The 16,875-nt window shown below is 47.3% G+C and overlaps 4 protein-coding genes across 4 annotated transcripts; 2 read left to right on the forward strand and 2 right to left on the reverse strand.

The window, feature by feature from the left end:
* Positions 1 to 3: 3 nt before the first annotated feature.
* N7484_008636 (guanine nucleotide exchange factor) lies at positions 4 to 3,614 on the forward strand (the record flags this gene model as incomplete). The annotated part of the gene is made up of 2 exons (XM_057119023.1): positions 4 to 579; positions 627 to 3,614. 2 exons carry the CDS (start codon positions 4 to 6, stop codon positions 3,612 to 3,614), a joined length of 3,564 nt encoding a protein of 1,187 aa, XP_056968578.1.
* A 1,049-nt stretch (positions 3,615 to 4,663) lies between these two features.
* Positions 4,664 to 5,887, reverse strand: N7484_008637 (uncharacterized protein; the record flags this gene model as incomplete). Its single annotated transcript, XM_057119024.1, has 2 exons — positions 4,664 to 5,372; positions 5,424 to 5,887. The coding sequence occupies 2 exons, from the start codon at positions 5,885 to 5,887 to the stop codon at positions 4,664 to 4,666; spliced, it is 1,173 nt and encodes a 390-aa protein (XP_056968579.1).
* Positions 5,888 to 6,725: 838 nt separating this feature from the next.
* On the forward strand, positions 6,726 to 11,687 carry N7484_008638 (uncharacterized protein; the record flags this gene model as incomplete). Its single annotated transcript, XM_057119025.1, has 7 exons — positions 6,726 to 6,937; positions 8,138 to 9,294; positions 9,360 to 10,214; positions 10,263 to 10,522; positions 10,572 to 10,971; positions 11,013 to 11,152; positions 11,220 to 11,687. The coding sequence occupies 7 exons, from the start codon at positions 6,726 to 6,728 to the stop codon at positions 11,685 to 11,687; spliced, it is 3,492 nt and encodes a 1,163-aa protein (XP_056968580.1).
* Positions 11,688 to 15,470: 3,783 nt separating this feature from the next.
* Positions 15,471 to 16,802, reverse strand: N7484_008639 (muramidase; the record flags this gene model as incomplete). Its single annotated transcript, XM_057119026.1, has 3 exons — positions 15,471 to 16,138; positions 16,559 to 16,667; positions 16,740 to 16,802. The coding sequence occupies 3 exons, from the start codon at positions 16,800 to 16,802 to the stop codon at positions 15,471 to 15,473; spliced, it is 840 nt and encodes a 279-aa protein (XP_056968581.1).
* Between the last annotated feature and the right edge of the window lie 73 nt (positions 16,803 to 16,875).

The raw sequence follows: 16,875 nt of genomic DNA on the forward strand, positions 1-16,875 counted from the left end.
GGAATGACCCCGAGTCTCGACAAAGATATGGAATCAATGAAGCCGAATATCCCACCATTGAAGATCGCCAAGTCGAATTTGAATCTATCCAACGCTGAACACGACGATACCGATATCGAGAATAAGGGCACGGCCGGTCGTTTTTACTTGAATCACGGCCAGTCCGAGATCACTCCGCCATTGACACCGCAAGGAATAAACACCAATATGGAACCATCAGAGCCCTCTGAAGCCCCGAGGGCTGTATTTCACAATTACCTACGCGCATTCTATCCGTTCCACCCGGCTGGAAATGTTTCGCCATCGACCGTTACTCTTCCCTTAGATCAGGGGGATATCATTCTGGTTCACTCCGTTCACACCAATGGCTGGGCCGATGGTACCTTGTTAGATTCTGGACATCGAGGCTGGTTACCCACGAATTATTGCGAAGCATACGACCAATTGCCCATGCGTCCTTTGTTAAAGGCGCTGACTGACTTTTGGGACATTATACGAGGAGGATGTGGATCATCATTAAAGGATTTTGGAAACCAAGATTTGATGCGAGGCCCTATTGCTGGCGTTCGGTTCCTTCTGGTAAGTCCAGACCAGGTCACATCATCGACAGCACTAACCCCCTGCAGGAGAAGGCAGAATGCCTGACAAGGGAAGCGCCTCTGGTTAAGAGTTATGATGGGCTACGGAGGATCCGGAAGGCACTGCTGTCTGATCTCTCATCGCTCGTGAAGACCGCTAAGAAGTTTCAAGAAGTCGCTAACGGCAGCCCGGCGGATGACGAGGTAGAGGCCATCTTAGATGAGATGCTTCTGAAGGCATTTAAGATCGTGACCCGTGGAGTGCGTTTTCTGGATGTGTGGAATGAGGAAGTGGGCTTGAGCCGGACTATCGCTGAGCTTGAATCTGCCGGTGATAGCTTGACCCAATTTGATATGCCTCCAACGCCCGCGTCAGAGACCTTCACTGTGGATACTGGCATGTCCGATGCCTGCACCGAACGAAACGAGTCTCGACAGATGAGCCGCAGTCGGATGGGCGTCAGTCGTGCCTCGGTCCGCACGGAGGTGCTGGATCACCCATCTAGACCTGTCTCCGTGACCACCAAACGCATTTCCGTGTCTCATCGAGTGTCGTACTCGGGCGCCTCGGCTGCTATTCGTTCACAGAACCTCGCGTCAGAGCGTCTGGGTACAACGTACGATGCCTTCCTTGGCGTGCTCGGATCTTTCATTGGCCTCCACATGCAGTCGCGATCATCTACCGAGTTGGTTGTGACCACCCAACAAGCCGTGCAGTCCTGCCGGTCATTATTGGATGTTGTGGAGGCTGTCTGCGAGCATGACACCCAGCACAGTTCTTTCCTCGAGGAGGCTCGCGAGTCAATGTGTGAGCGGTTATCGGAGTTGGTTCACGCTGCTCGTGATGTGTTCCGACCTGCCAGCTCGCAAGAGGATGATTTGATCTTGATGCCAGACCAGGGCAAGCGCCTGGTGGATGCTGCGACTGACTGCGTAAGGGCTGCTGGTAACTGTCTGGCCAAGTCTCGTATGGTGCTAGAACAGATTGGAGACATTGAGCTTGAGCCCCTGAATGAGGGGTTGGAAACCAGCGAGGACGTGCCTGGCATTATTACCTCGCAGGCTGACACTCCGAGTGACGAGAAATCGCAAGAGCTTTCCTTGCGACTTCCCCCTCCTCCTCTCACTATTCCAAACACAACTTACTCCTCTCCGTCGACCCCTGCCCTTACCGATTCCACTACCCCCTCTTCATTTCAATCCCACCTTGCCTCATCCATCAATTCCGCCCACCCATCCTCTGCAATCCTCCCCTCTCATCTGGAAATGTCTTCCTTCTCTTCATACGACAGCAGTTACCGTGAAAGTCATCCCAAGTCCGACGTAAGTGAATCTTTCGGTCGAGGTGTGACAAGCACGGGTAGCAGCTTTACATACAACAGCCACACTCGTGACTCTGAGATGAGCGGTGTGTCGCAGACTTCGACTCGCGCCACTTCCCCTGACATCGGCGGTAGCTTCCAAGGAAGCTTCCACGGGCCATCCTTGAAGGAGAGCTTGAGCCACTCGACTTTGGCCGAGGAGAATGAGGAGACAGAAGCCCATCTCCTGGAGAAGACTTATGCGCATGAACTGATCTACAAGGAGGGTCAGGTCATGGGCGGTAGTCTTCGTGCTTTGATCGAGAAGCTTACCGCTCACCAATCGACTCCCGATGCTATGTTCGTCTCAACCTTCTACCTCACATTCCGTCTTTTCGCTACTCCCCAGGAGTTTGCCGAGGCGCTTGCTGAGCGATTCGAATACATCGGAGATACTCCACATGCAGCCGGTCCCGTTCGTTTGCGCGTTTACAACATTTTTAAGGGCTGGCTCGAGTCTCACTGGCGCCATGATCGTGACAACGATGCTTTGGAGTTCATTGTTGATTTCGCTAAGAACCGTCTGACCACTGATTTGCCTACTGCGGGTAAGCGTCTTCTCGACTTGGCAGATAAAGTGTCTGCTGTTCACGGCCCGGTCGTCCCTCGTCTGGTGTCCTCCATGGGCAAGACCAACACATCAATTGCTCAATACGTTCACCCCGATACCCCTCTTCCTCCTCCCGTTCTTGGCAAGAAGGAGATCAACCTGCTGAAGCAGTGGAAGACTGGCGAGTCCTCGATTACTATCTTGGACTTTGACCCGTTGGAGTTGGCTCGGCAGTTGACCATCAAGGAGTCTCGCATTTTCTGCTCCATTCTTCCCGAGGAACTCCTCGATACCGAATGGACCCGCAAGTCGGGATCGCTTGCTGTCAATGTTCGTGCCATGTCGACTTTGTCGACTGATCTCGCTCACTTGGTCGCTGATTCTATTCTCTACCTTGAGGAGCCCAAGAAACGGGCTGTCACCATCAAGCACTGGGTCAAGATCGCCAACAAGTGTCTGGAACTCAACAACTACGACTCTCTCATGGCTATTATTTGCTCTTTGAATCTGTCAATGATCTCGCGGCTGAAGCGTACCTGGGACATCGTGTCTCAGAAGACCAAGACTACCTTGGAGAACCTCCGCAGCATCGTTGATGTTTCTCGGAACTACGCCGTCCTCCGACAGCGTCTTCAGAACCACGTCCCACCGTGCCTGCCCTTTGTCGGAACCTACCTGACCGATCTCACCTTTGTCGACCATGGCAACCAGTCTCTCCGCAACTTACCAACGGACGACGGCGAAAGAGCCGTGATCAACTTCGACAAGCACATGAAGACAGCCCGAATCATCAGTGAACTTCAACGATTCCAGATTCCCTACCGTCTCACCGAAGTCCCCGAGCTCCAGACCTGGATGCAGAACGAACTTATCCGCGTTCGCTCCAACGGCGAAACAACCGCCCAGACCTTCTACCGTCGCTCCCTCGTTCTCGAGCCACGGGATTCATCGCGCAGTGGTCCCCACCTGAATACCCAACTCGCACCTCAAACTCCATCTGCATCTCAACCTCCAACTCCTTCCGAATCTAATCCTCCTTCTATTCTTGAGAATGCGAAAGACAAGTTTGACTTGTTCTCCTGGACACATCCGTCCAAGCCGAAGTCCGTTGCGACGAATGGCTAATCATCGTGATATTATACCCCTCTTCTCACTATCACTTTCATGACCTGATGATCTGCTCCTTCATTTCTTGCGAGTTTTGCTTGATGTTTTATTCAACCTTCTACCTAACCATGCTGGCAGCATCTCATTTTCCTTTTTCTATTTCATTCTGTTACATGTTCTGTGAATATCCTTTTATTCTTATTTTTTATTCGGGCGGCGCTCGTGTCTTTTTTTCATGGTTCCTACGAGAACTGGACTGGACTGGCATCAGAAAAGCGGCAACGGAAATGAAAATCGGGTCCAGGGAAAATGGAGTATACCACAAGATACCAGGCCTTTCATTTCGTTTTGGTTTTTGACTGTTTTCTATGGGGAATCTTGGCAGGAAAAGGTTTACATTATTATTCTTTGTTTAAGTTACTCCTTAGAAAGGACAGGCCTCGCGGCTTTTGTACAATTGCAAGCTGGCTGAATGCAATAAGCTTTTGAATCTATTCCTATCTGTAACTGTGAGTCTCACTTGTACTTTAGTGTAGTGTAGTGTAGTATAGTGTGATTGACTTGCTTGGTTTCACCATAAAAGCTACTTATCCCAAGCACCACGTAAAGGTGCAAGTCCTGCTTGGGTGTCGTACACAGGGCCCGTACGACTAGGCAAAAACAAATTCATCAAGACAAGTCTCGCGCATCATGCCAATCAAGTTCCAGTCAAGAGTGAAGAAAACAGAGCTGAATGTGGGACTTTTCTTCATCCCCATCCACGGGTCATGGCCCACCGCGAACGGCAGCCGTGAATGAGAATTGGGATTGTCATTGTTTGGGCTCCAGTTTCTTTCTAATTCACTTGGCTTCATCCTCGATAGTACATGAAGCTTGACCTCGACCTTGAATGAGATGTGATCATTCAAGATATTGATGCGAATTGGGTATCTCAATTCTTATCGTCAATCATGTGCGCATCCAGTCTCATATCGGTCACTGTACAATCACTTTCATCTCACAATTTGTTCAATATCTTCGCAGTTTAACATCTCCTTTTTTTCTTTTTCTTTTTCTCTTTTCGAGACTCATCTTCTTCGGGGCTTGAGCAGCCCGTACGCCTCCTTTTTTTGTTGTTTTTGTTTTTTCCTCAACTCCTTCCACTTCTTCTCTTTTTCTTTTTTTGCTTTTTTGGCTGCCTTCGCCGCCGCCTTCGTATCCAGCTCTACTTCCATGGGCGAAGCCAACATGAAGTGGGTCTTAGCCTCTTTTGCTGGCTCGTACGCGCGCGCGACTTCATACTCCGGAGTGGAACAACCACCACTCTCGTCTTCTTCGATGATAGATGCCATTCTCGGGATGGTTGTTGTATCCCATAGGCAGAAGGGAAGAGACCAAGACAGGAGACCTTTGATCTGATCGTAGAAGCCCACTTCAGTGAACTGCTGGACATCGGTGTATTGCACCTCCAACTGGTTTCCGTCAAAGCTGCCATACAACACACGGGCTTGAGCGCCGTGGTAGATGGAGACAATGAGGGTTGGAAAGGTGTGATGAAAATCAAGAAGTTCTGGTCTGTGACGGGGATTCCTCATTGCTTTGGCCCCGTCGATCATTGCATCTCTGAGGAAAATGACCAAGGTTTCCAGTTCATGAACGCTTGGGTGGAGTTGGTCAGCCGGTTCATTGACTTCAAGAGTAATGATCCGGTGACTGCTTTTCTCCTCGGAGGATTGATCCATCCGACGGACATTGCCTGGAAGATAGGCAAGCCGTTGAATTGTCTTTTCATGGGGACTGGGAAAGATGTTAGGTCATCAAGATTCCATGAAAGGGTTGACAACTTACACAAATGTCAAGTATTCTGATGACGGACGCTCTCCATTGATGCGAGCAGTCTTGCGTTGTTTTGAGAATTCAGAGGCCAGTGCTGATCCCAGCAACCGACCACACTCTTCTTCAGCCATATCCGGAGATAGGCGAATCTTTTCATGAGTCTTGAAGAATTCGCTGATTTTTAAACCAGGGAACAAGCACGGGTTCAGCTGAACCATGGGCTCAGGCTGGAACCATGGCGTGCCGGGTGAAGAAGGAGTAGCACCTTGGAGATAGTCGAGATGTATTAACTGCATATTGCAGTCATGAATGTGGGCCTTGGTAAGGCCATGTTTGGAGTGGCGTAAAGAGAAGTTGATCTTGGACAATGATTCTTGTCGTTGTTTGTAGGACCAAACCCACTGGGGTTCTTGCCTCTTGCGTTGCGAACCCCACTGAGCACCTTGAAGTTGAACTTGCGAAGATTGAGAAGACATTTTATATAAGGTGAGCCTCCACTAGGAAGGATGGAAGAAGGAAGAAAAGAAACGTTGGGAAAAATGCGTGGGGAGGGGGGATTATATAGATATGCCCTTACAAAATACTGTTTATGCTTGATCCATGGATCCAGACAGCTCCGTCGATAATAGAGGACATGCTGATGTGGTGAAGGGCTAAGTTGCAAGTGGTTCCATGGTTGAGAAAATCTGGGGTAACCGTTTCATACTAGTCGCAAGCCCCGATATCGAAAAACGATGACCGAGCTTCCCACCTAGGAAGGCCGATGGGATTTTCAATACAATGAAAGTTGGAAATGACTCTTTACCCATTGCATTTCAGGTATTTTACACAACGAGATTTGTATGGGAGCTGTAGTTATGGCCAAAATGATGCAATGCTCACGTTATACCTTCCCAATTTGGCAATTTTGACTCCAAGTGGAAGTCCGACGACTTTTGGCCTTAATGCAGTAGCGAGAAATGCGGACATAGTGCAGGCTATATAACACGTTTAGTGAAATGAAGAGTTATCTCGCTGGGGCCTTAGCGTAGGCAAGGGGGTGCCTAGTAGAGCCAGCAGCCACTGTGCACCATTCCATCATAAGAAAAAAAACGTATGAATAATGAATTACATCAGTCTTAATGTAGCCAGCATTGAGTTAGACTCCGAAGTCTGCTACTTTAGATATATGAGGTCCGCAGAGTGTCCAGGAACCTACATGAAGTGGGTCAGGGTTCTCTTGCTTACAAGGCAGTAAGATCCCACCTAACATGACAACCATCCTGACTTCTTTCAAACTTATTTGAATCCTCTGTGGGCCTCCTCAACTTCAGCATGTACACGAGTACCCTGAAGGAAACCAGCGACAAGATCCTTGGGACGGCCGCTGGAACTTACTTTGTCGTCACTCTGCCAGATGGTCGAAAGGTGTCCACTGGTACAGTTGGAGCCTTGTTCGTCAATGTAAAATCCTACGACGAAGGCAATGATACTAAAAGAGCTGAGCTTAAGCCTACCATCAAACCAGCCATCCAACTCTACACAAAGTGGGTATGTTTGGCCTCTTTGCCCCAAAGAATGGACCTCAAGGTATGCATTTAGCAGACGCTATTTTTGTAGTTGTCGCTCAAATTTTGCAAGAATGTATAGCACTCATTCCGAAGTAGACAGTCTTCTATCCCAAGGCGCTTTTCCATGTCCATTAAGATACACTGAGAACTATTCGTGAAGGTAAGAAAGGGACCCCAATCCCGTCCCACCGAGGATGAGGTGTCGCGATACTAGTCGAATAATTCTCATCTGGTCAAATCCGTATCATCAAGTATGGTGGATTCCTTCCTACACTATCAGGAGTTCTCACTGCATCCCGCATCCCTGGGAAATACGCAGCTGAAGCTAGACCCGAGAGTATTTAGTGGTTGCAACAATGCACCTACAAGGAAAATGTCAGCACTGTAGTAGAAGCCCAGTTCAGCGCTTCAAGCACGTGCAGGATATTAAGGTACAAAAAACAATGTTACCTAGGGTATTCAGGTGAAGGAGTGAGGAGCAGGGCGGCAATGGTAATCTCCCGGACGAAATGATAAATATAATAATATCAAAAAACATACAACTGCTATTGTATGTCTATAGTTTTTTAGCGCCCACGATAACGGCTTGAGCGGCTCGCTGCTCTATTCAGTCTTCACCCATTTGAATACTCTTCGCCTGAGCTTTCAGCTCGTGTAGCAACAGGCACCTTTGCACATTTTGAAGACAATCACTAAAGGTCTCAATCAAAAACTAAAAGGGATTGTATTGATCTTGGGTTATTCAATGATTGAGTGAGGGAATTATTGCCGTCATGCTGCGAAGAAAAGTCTAGACGTTGATGAAGAGCTTTGGCAAGGGCGGTGGAAGGCCTTTGGGGAATAAGAGCGATTCCGATTGAGCAGGTGAAATGAATTGCGCCAAAGGCCTAGGGGTGCTACGTATTATGAAACCACTTGCGCCGGCCTCGAGGGATTGTGGCTGCAAAGACTGTCGAGTGTTGTACAATATTGATCTTAGCAAGCATCACATAGCGACTTATAATCAATGATAGAGAGAAGCGGTACCAAAGCCGGCTCTTATTTGGGGAGGGACAGGAGCGGACCTGGTTGAATATTGCGCGCTGCGCTTCCAATGCCTGAGACTCTGTTGATTCCTCACACAAGGTCACAGAATTCTTGATGTGAACTGCTCACCAATCTGATTCCTTATTTTAGCGCCGCGGGGTCACCTGATGAAGCAGCCAAGCGTGTGCCCTCTTTTCAGCCAAAGTCACATAACGGTCCTTCCCTTGGACCACACGGACGAGGCACGCTTTTTGATATGGTATCAATATACTTCAATGGGGAAAATTCTGGGGTCCAAGTTGGTGTATACCACCGTGCAATCCGTGCAGATTACAATCTGCCTCCACGAGAAGCATTCCACATCGGCTGGATATGCGCGCTGCCAATTGAGGCAGCCGCAGCTCGGGAAATGCTGGATGAGTGCTTTGGAAGTCCGGAGATTCAAGACACGACAGACCTTAATACCTATATATTAGGTCGAATCGGCAAACATAATGTCGTGATCGCCTGCCTCCCTGGAGGAACTCACGGAACTACCTCAGCTACCACCGTCGCAATCAACATGACTCGCACATTTTCCAAATCCCTCCGCATCGGGCTACTTGTCGGTATTGGGGGCGGACTTGTGTCGGCCGCTCATGATATACGGCTTGGGGATATCGTGATTAGCTACCCCCAGGGTATGAGTGGCGGAGTACTGCAATATGATATGGGGAGATCTAGCGTAGGAGTTGATTTCCGGCAAATTGGCTCATTGTATAGACTTCCTAGATCATTGTTAACAGCTGTTAGCATGATGAGGGCTAGTGATTTAACAGGTGACGCCCGCTACCCTACATATATAAAAAGCGCCATTGAAAGAACCTCACGGACCCGCCAAGCTTTTGCTCGACCTGGTGCACATAATGATAGATTGTTCAAAGCAAACTATGATCACCCAGTGACTATGAACAACTGTGACAAATGTCCCACAGATTGGGAGGAGACAAGAAGAGAACGTGAGAGCAATGATCCACATCCACACTACGGTATCATTGCATCTGGTAATTCTACCATCAAGCATGGCCGGATACGAGAGCAGCTCAGGTTGGAAACCGAGGCTTTGTGCTATGAAACGGAGGCGGCTGGTTTGATGCCAGATTTTCCCTGCATCCTCATTCGCGGTATATCTGATTACGCTGATTCGCACAAGAACAAAGAGTGGCAAGGGTACGCGGCTTTAGCAGCAGCATCATATGCTAAAGAGCTGCTAGGCTATATTCCTGTGGGCTACAATTTGCAAGAAAATTTAGTGGCAGATGGGTTGAGTAAGTATAATATACATCAGATTGGTCCTCAGCCAGAATTCCTTTTCTCACATAGCACCATGCAGATGAGTGGCGAGAAATTGAAGGCATCGATCAGAGCTCGAATCAACTATATGATCAACAACAACAATACCCCTTTATAGAACCTAGAAGCTCACAACAGAGAGATCACGCCAATGAAGATGAAACCGATAGCTCAGCTTTTGGTCATCAAACTGACATTGAAAGCATTTTTTCCGCGGAGTCTACTTCGTCTTGGCAATCATCTCAACCCGAAATCACATCAACTGCTGTCCATGAGCTGGCTCGTTTACTCTTGGATGATGAACCATTGATGGGTCTATTTACAAAGGCCATCTCAAAGGTCGGCTTTGAAAAGTTTCAAAGAAACTTTTCACGTATACTAGAAAAGTATGCTTCGGGGTTGAATCGCGATGCGTCCAATGAAATTCAACGTGAAGCAGCGCATTTTGTTCGGTTGTCAGCACGACAGACAGCAATCGAGGTCCGTATAGATCTCATGGAGAATAACCCTAGTATTTCATACAAGACAAATCTGGAAGCAGCTCCATCGGAATTGGCTCGAGTCAATCAGTGGATAGAGTCTCACACAAGTGGTCGCAAGGACCAAGGTCCTGATGGCGACGAGTCATCTTTGGACAGCGATCCAAGTGATTCAGAATCCACTCCGCTAGCTTCGCTTGAGATGGTTAAAGAATTCTTGGTGTCAACACAAGCTTTCCTCGATCTAAGGCTCGAATTGCAATGGTGGCTGGAGGGTAAAAAGGAAGCTATTCACAGAGTTCAAAGGGAGAAGAAATATGCGCATTATCCTGGCAGCTACAATGAAGTTCGAGAGGTGAAGGCTGATAAGGCAAAGCATGGCGAGGATCAGGGTCCTCCCATAGATGTCCCATCAAGTTTGTCGACCCAAAATTGAAAATGGGTTGATACTAATATTTTGTCAGACTCACTTTTTTCACTCTCTGTTGTTGATGTGATGCGCTTCTTCGGCCTAGATGCTAGCATAAACGGTAGACTACAATACGCTGCTGACCACGACATCAGAGAAGTGCCATTTTCTCCGGATTGGAATGATGAGATCCGTAGAGATGTTCTTCGTCGAAACGATGCTTCTCTTCAATGGCACACACCATCCTGGTGGTTTCGCCTTTTGACGATATATCCCCGCCCGGCAGCTGGTTACCAGCGAATTCCATATCTATGCGTCTGTCATTCTTTTTCCAGTACACTGAGCCAGGCTAATAATGCTGTAGGGCTGTGGAAAGTTCACATACCTTGATGCCAGGGAATTATCAGCAGGTGGTATTGACAGGTTCAAGCAGAGGCTTCTCGCTAGCAGCCGTGCCGTACAAAACCGAGAACAGGCCGGGTCTGTTCACAATCGTCTGGAAATTCCACCTCCAGCACATTTAAGTAATACCAGTGTGACTGTTGGCAACCGTTCAACACGATATACCCCCTCAAATTCTTACTTGTCGCAATCCACACAGCGTGAAAATTCTCTCATTAGAGGTCCAACCGATCAGGACTCTAAATTCGTTCTTTTGTGTATTAACACAAAGAATTCGACGGTCCTATCGCACGTTGAAGTGACTTCTTTGACAAATGATCAGCATCTTTTTGAGCGAATTTTGACGGAGTATCGAAAAGCTCGTGAAAACTCTGAATTTAAAATAACATCTATACTTCCACAGTGGCTCTCCAGCTTTGTGAATACCATTACGACGCGAATGCCAGAGTTACCATATCTCCGGAGAATTTTCAGCCTCTCCGCGATTTTATGTCACATTCAACAATTGTGTCTGTACCGAGTTGGATCTGGGGATTTGTGCAGGTAAGAATACATTATCGCAGCTCATGTCTTCCAATCTCATGTCATCGAGGACATTAATACGTTGCAGTTTCAATTAGTGCCTATCGGGATGAGATGTCTTCCCATGTGGTTTCAGACAAAGAGAATGCCACCAAAAGCCGAGGTTGAGGAAGGGCGATATCTCTATGACCCAGTTCCACTGGATGATGTAGAGTTGGCCTATATACCCCTAGATCACCTTCTAGAACCAGGACCTCACAGCGACAACTTCTGGATCACCAGGTTTCCCAAAAAGATTCGAGATCCGTTATCCCGTTTGTCTGGATCTGGCGGGATGAAAGTCACTGGATGGGGAATTCATGTGAATGAATCTTTGAACTGGACCATGGTTCTACTTTCAATATTCGTCACGCTTCTACTCATTGGATTGAATGTGACTGTCTACGCAGTGATTACCTCAGACAGCGCATCTGCTTTTGGCATTGGATCTTTTCTCGTGGCACTGTTCACGGTTTACTTCACCTATCAGTATTTTGCATGGAAAGATAATGTGTAGCTCGATCAGAATATTATGGTTGATTGGCTCTCCTAGGTACAGAATTCTGCCGATAAGTATGGCGATCTTTGTCAGATATTATAGGATTGTCAATTTTCATTTGTATAATGACTTGCACCGATTCGAGGAAGGCGCCAAGGCTTAGTATACAATACATGCTCGCACAGTCGGGTCCAACGAAAGGTCAAGTTGTAAAATTGGCTAAGAAATTAGACTTACGAGGTGCCTGGGTTTCAGATCCACTCAAACTGCGTTCAAACTCCATAAATTTACTCTCAATCGTTTTTGATAACCTAGACTGGGAATTGGTGCTAGTGTTTTTACAGGAGATTTGCAATTGATTTAGGTAGTGTGCGTATACGTAATTAGGGCGGTGGAACAGCGACTAATGGGTGTCCGTCCGAGCATATGCCTCTGTCCATTCTTCTATCTCTATGCACCTATCTTATGTGTGTGCTTGCCAATATCATGTGATCTAGCTAGCTTACATCATCTAATATGCTGACAGGTGGATATCATCACGTGATGATATATCAAAACCAGTCGATCCTAGGAAAACCTCTAAGCCAAATATAACTAGCAATTGTCTGCTTAATATTGCGCGGAGTACTAAAATCAGTAAAGTGATGAAGCTGATTTTGATCCAATCCGTGGTGAAACTGAGTGAATGAAGGGGATAGGAAAGGTTAGCGGCAAGACGACCGACCAAATGATTCTTATACGGGATTTCCTAGATACGGGCAGGGAAAGATCAAATCAGGAAGTAGAGATGTAGCGAGAAGAATATAGCCGAGTGGCCATGTCAGCTGTTCAGGGGGTGTGCAGGATATAAAATTCCAAAAGAGAGATGTTCAAGGCATTCAGGTGAAGGGGAATGAATGGACTGAAGAGTAGGGAGGGCTAAGGGGAGTTTCCAAATATACCAAAAATTTAGCAAAAAGCAAGGAAAAACATACAACAGTTAGGATTCGCATGTGGTCACCCACCATACTACTAACTAACCGGCGTGTGGCTTAAGTACGGCTGAGCGGACGGGAAGCCCTGTTCTCCACACCCTATGGTCGTATGTGCTGAATACACTGGTACAGAATACCATATTGTGAAAGAATAAGAACTGTACTATCTGTTTGCGACCGTGGGTGAGAAAGATAGGTAGATAAGCAAACATGGATAGGATCGATCGGGAGGTGAATTCTAGAATTTTGATATAGATTGATGGATTGGAAAAAAACACCTCACGTAGGACTACATCAGGTATGAGACTGATTGCAGAGCAACGAAGTATTGTGAAGTACTCTAGGAAAATTGGGTTAGTATGGTTATGTATGGGTATATGTGGGTGTGCGTGTAATGTATGGACTGGCAAGCAGAGTAAACCTACGTATCGGATTTTCTTTGACGACTTTCGGCTTCCTCTTCCGGATAAGTACCACCCCTTGCCACTTTTACTGAGTAGATCTGGCGAATCACTGCGCCTGAGGTCGTGCTCACGCTCATGCTTAGTGAGCCGGGTCTGAGCAGACTCATCCTTGTACTGAATCAGCCTACGTATGCTAGATAAACCCTACTGCAGTGTCTGAATCTCCAGGGGAGGGGAATTATATAAATCCCAGTGATTATCATCAGTCATATACACGAATGAAACCTCCGCGTCACGGTAAGGCACTTGATCCAGCCAACATCATATTCGGTAACACCCTCCAGCGGCTCTTCATCTGGCTTCGGGCCATTTTGTTCCCTCAACTCATAAGGAAGTGAGGACTAGAATTCGCGAACTGAAGCAAGAGCATAGCTGGGTGGATAAGTTAGGGCTAGTGGAAGGTACACCGGGTATCAATACGCAACAATATCTCCATCAAGATGCTCTAACTAATCTCCAGATACGCTCAAAACATCAATACCATACAAGATTTTGACACATCAAAATCTGGGAGCAAACATAGTCGAGGCCGGTTTTCCAGAGGCGGGTATTTGAGGGTGCGTTATTTCTCCGTTCATTGCCACGTAAAGAGGAACAAATCCCAGTGGACACGGACAAAAAAACAGTACAATGGAGGTCTTCGGCTCTTGAAGATCCTGTCACATTTCGCTCTCCAGTTCTCCGCTTCCAAAATTGAGCCATCAGGGGCATTCTATGAAAGGTACCATGTCTTCATCGCCGGACTCCGGTCGAAGACCGCGAGAAAGACGTCGAAGTCGTCGACGAAGAAGCCAGAAACCTGATTCCCACCGATCAAGAAGCCCACACGTGAGAACATACCAGTCACGGTCGAGGCGTGAGAAGGTGGCAATTGATGAGATACTGGTTATTGACCTGGTCACCCCCGAACCAGAACTTATCGTGCCTATCCTCTTTGCTGACAAGACTGTCATCGAAAGGATTAGTGCAGCAAACATCCTTCATTCTTCCCAAACTTATACTGTGCCAGTCGAACAGAGATCCCTTTCCACCATTGACCTCGTCCGAGCCCCTTCTTCGTTACCCATTCCCCGACAGGCCTTTAGACGGAGGAATTCATAGGATAGCGGCCGCTTTCCGGGGACCTGAATCAGAATGTGCTGATAGGATCCGCACGACTTTTGCTGCTACCATGTGATGATCCAAGAAGGATTTGAATGGAGTGACCCCTCCAGGTAGATCAGCGCTTCTCCCTCTTCTTCCTTTCTTCTCTCTCCATCCACCCACAATCTAGATCGTTTCTGTCTTCTCTCTTTCCCCTCTCAGATAGTCTCCAATAGTCTCCAATTGTCTTCCATATCTAGGGACCAATGGCTACTCATGGATAAGAACAAAACACGATAGAAGATCTTCGGGGCAAATTTAAACACGAGCTAGGTAACTTTTTAAGGGGTGTTGAGAGCATGTGGACTTAAAAAGGACTAGAAAACAACAAGACATCGACTAAGGGAAGTTGGTTCTAGGGTCAGTGTAGGTAAGGCATTCATATTGTGACTAGTAGAAGTGAGTTACAATAAAATAATTAACGTGGAAAAAATAAGGGTGTGATTTATTGCGGAGCTACGAGATATTGTGGAGCACTCTATGAAAATTAGGATAGTATGATTGTGTATGGGTATATGTGGGTGTGCGTGTAATGTATGGACTGGTAAGGAGAGTTAAACTACGTACCGGATTTTTTTTGAAGATTTTAGGCTTCCTTTTCCGGATAGGTGCCTCTCCCTCGCCGCTTTTACGGAGAAGATCTGTCGAATCACTGCGCCTAAGATCCAGTGAGCTGGGTCTGAGCAGACTGAGAGGTCCGCGTAAGTGTTCAGCTTCCGGTTGACGCAGCGCAAGATGTATGAGAGCGTCAAACGTGTTACTAAGATGAAGGATGCGGAACAGACTATCAGCCAGGGCTCTGTCGTGGGGAGGGTCGAGGAAGGTCTTTACTAAAATGCTGTATAGTCCAACACTCTTTGCGAATGCTAATGTGGAGTATGAGTCCGGGCGAGGCCCGCATAATAAATTGCTTGGTCTTTCTATCGAGGATTCGAGCGAGGCTACGGTAGAGGGCACCCGAATAGAAGAGCATAATACGGTTTCATCTGGCATTGAATCTAGAATCGGTGGTCCTTTAAGGGGAGGGCTCTTTGACCCTATCCCCATAAACCAAAGTTGGCTCATCAAATGGAATTCTTAAAGCATGTTAGTTGTTATGCTATAACCATATAACCTATCTTTAATTGGCTAGTCATCACGATCGTAGAAATATCTTAAGGAATAAGGACTTGAATCATATAAACTTTCCCATCTCCACAGGCCTTGTGTGCTGGATTAACCTACTGTAGTGTCTGAATCTCCGGGGGACGAGAATGATATAAATCCCAGTGATTGTCATCAGTCATATGGACGAATGAAACCTCCGCGTCACGGTAGGGGACTTTCATCCAGCCAACATCATATTCGGTACACCCCTCCAGTGGTTCTTCCTCTGGCTCAGGACCATTTTGTTCCCTTAACTCATCCTGATCCAGCTCCTCTGGCTGCCATCCCGCTTGAACTAGGCGAACAAAGCCCGTGTCCTTGTCGTCATCCGGGGCGTTTAATACCGATTCCAATGCCTCCTGGTCCACCACGACGGAGAACTTATACCGGCCAGCCCCTCCACGATGACCGTTCTGGAAACCGTGTTCCTCTCGTAGTACCGTCGTCGCCCACTGATTGAAGTGATCGCGTAGGACGGCAACTGTCGCGCCCTCAAAGGATCGGTTTTCCAGGACCGTTGGGGCAAATTTGCCAAGGAGGTCTAGACCCTTGTAGTACTCAATATTTTCCAGAACGGGACGGAGGAAGTGTGCCATGAATTTCCCCCAGTCCGAGTCATTTTGATACGTGCACCGAAATATCACGAAACCCCATGTTTTGAACCCATCCTTCTCAAGAAGCCTCTCAAAATTTTCGGCCCCATTGCTCCTAGTTGGAATGGTGGGATCTCTTTTTGAAAAATCTATTGAAGTAGTCGTTGTTCTTAAGGCTACAGCCTTAAAAAGGTGATGGGAGATGTAAGGGGTCTGCAAGGTGTGAAGGATGGATGATATGAGCAGGAAAGCGAAGGCCACAGGCAGAAAGGCGGATTAGGTTGGATAAGTTAGGAATACGAAGAGCCCTTCTTCTAATCATGGATGCGGGGGGCCTTGAATAAACGTCAGTAGCGAAAGGGGTGGAAGGAGGGTAGAATGGAGCGAAGAGTTGGACGACCCGGCGCTAAGCCTATGTTAGTACTTGAAACGCCTCGGTCATGGTAGGGTTGCAAGGAAGTATTCTCATATTACGAGGTTGGAAAAGTAGGAGTCAAAGTTTTGGAAGAATTAATTGCAGATTACCATTCTATCTATGTTTTGCGGGGAGTGGTGGTGGCCTCGCTCACCGCATCCACATCCCTCCATGCTTAGAATAAGCATGCTGTATAACCGTTGCTGATGTACGCCAGAGTCCACACTGAGATAAGTCGAATCGAGCGCGAGCTCCCTGGTACTCTATATTATACCAGTCCCTGGCTTTTATTACTTTATACTCATAGTCTAATATACTCTGAGCAGGAAGCATACCACATCGTAGAATGCAGGAACCTCTGAGTAGTGAATGAAGGTAGAGAGCCGAGCTTCAGCCATGCTGTACATGAGAGACAATTCTAAGCCTCCAATTCATTCCAGAGCCTAGTAGCAAGGCCTAAGCAATTCTTGA

Source organism: Penicillium longicatenatum, assembly GCF_028827895.1.
Source record: "Penicillium longicatenatum strain IBT 33135 chromosome Unknown contig_6_segment0_segment0, whole genome shotgun sequence".
In the NCBI taxonomy this organism is placed as follows: Eukaryota; Fungi; Ascomycota; class Eurotiomycetes; order Eurotiales; family Aspergillaceae; genus Penicillium; species Penicillium longicatenatum.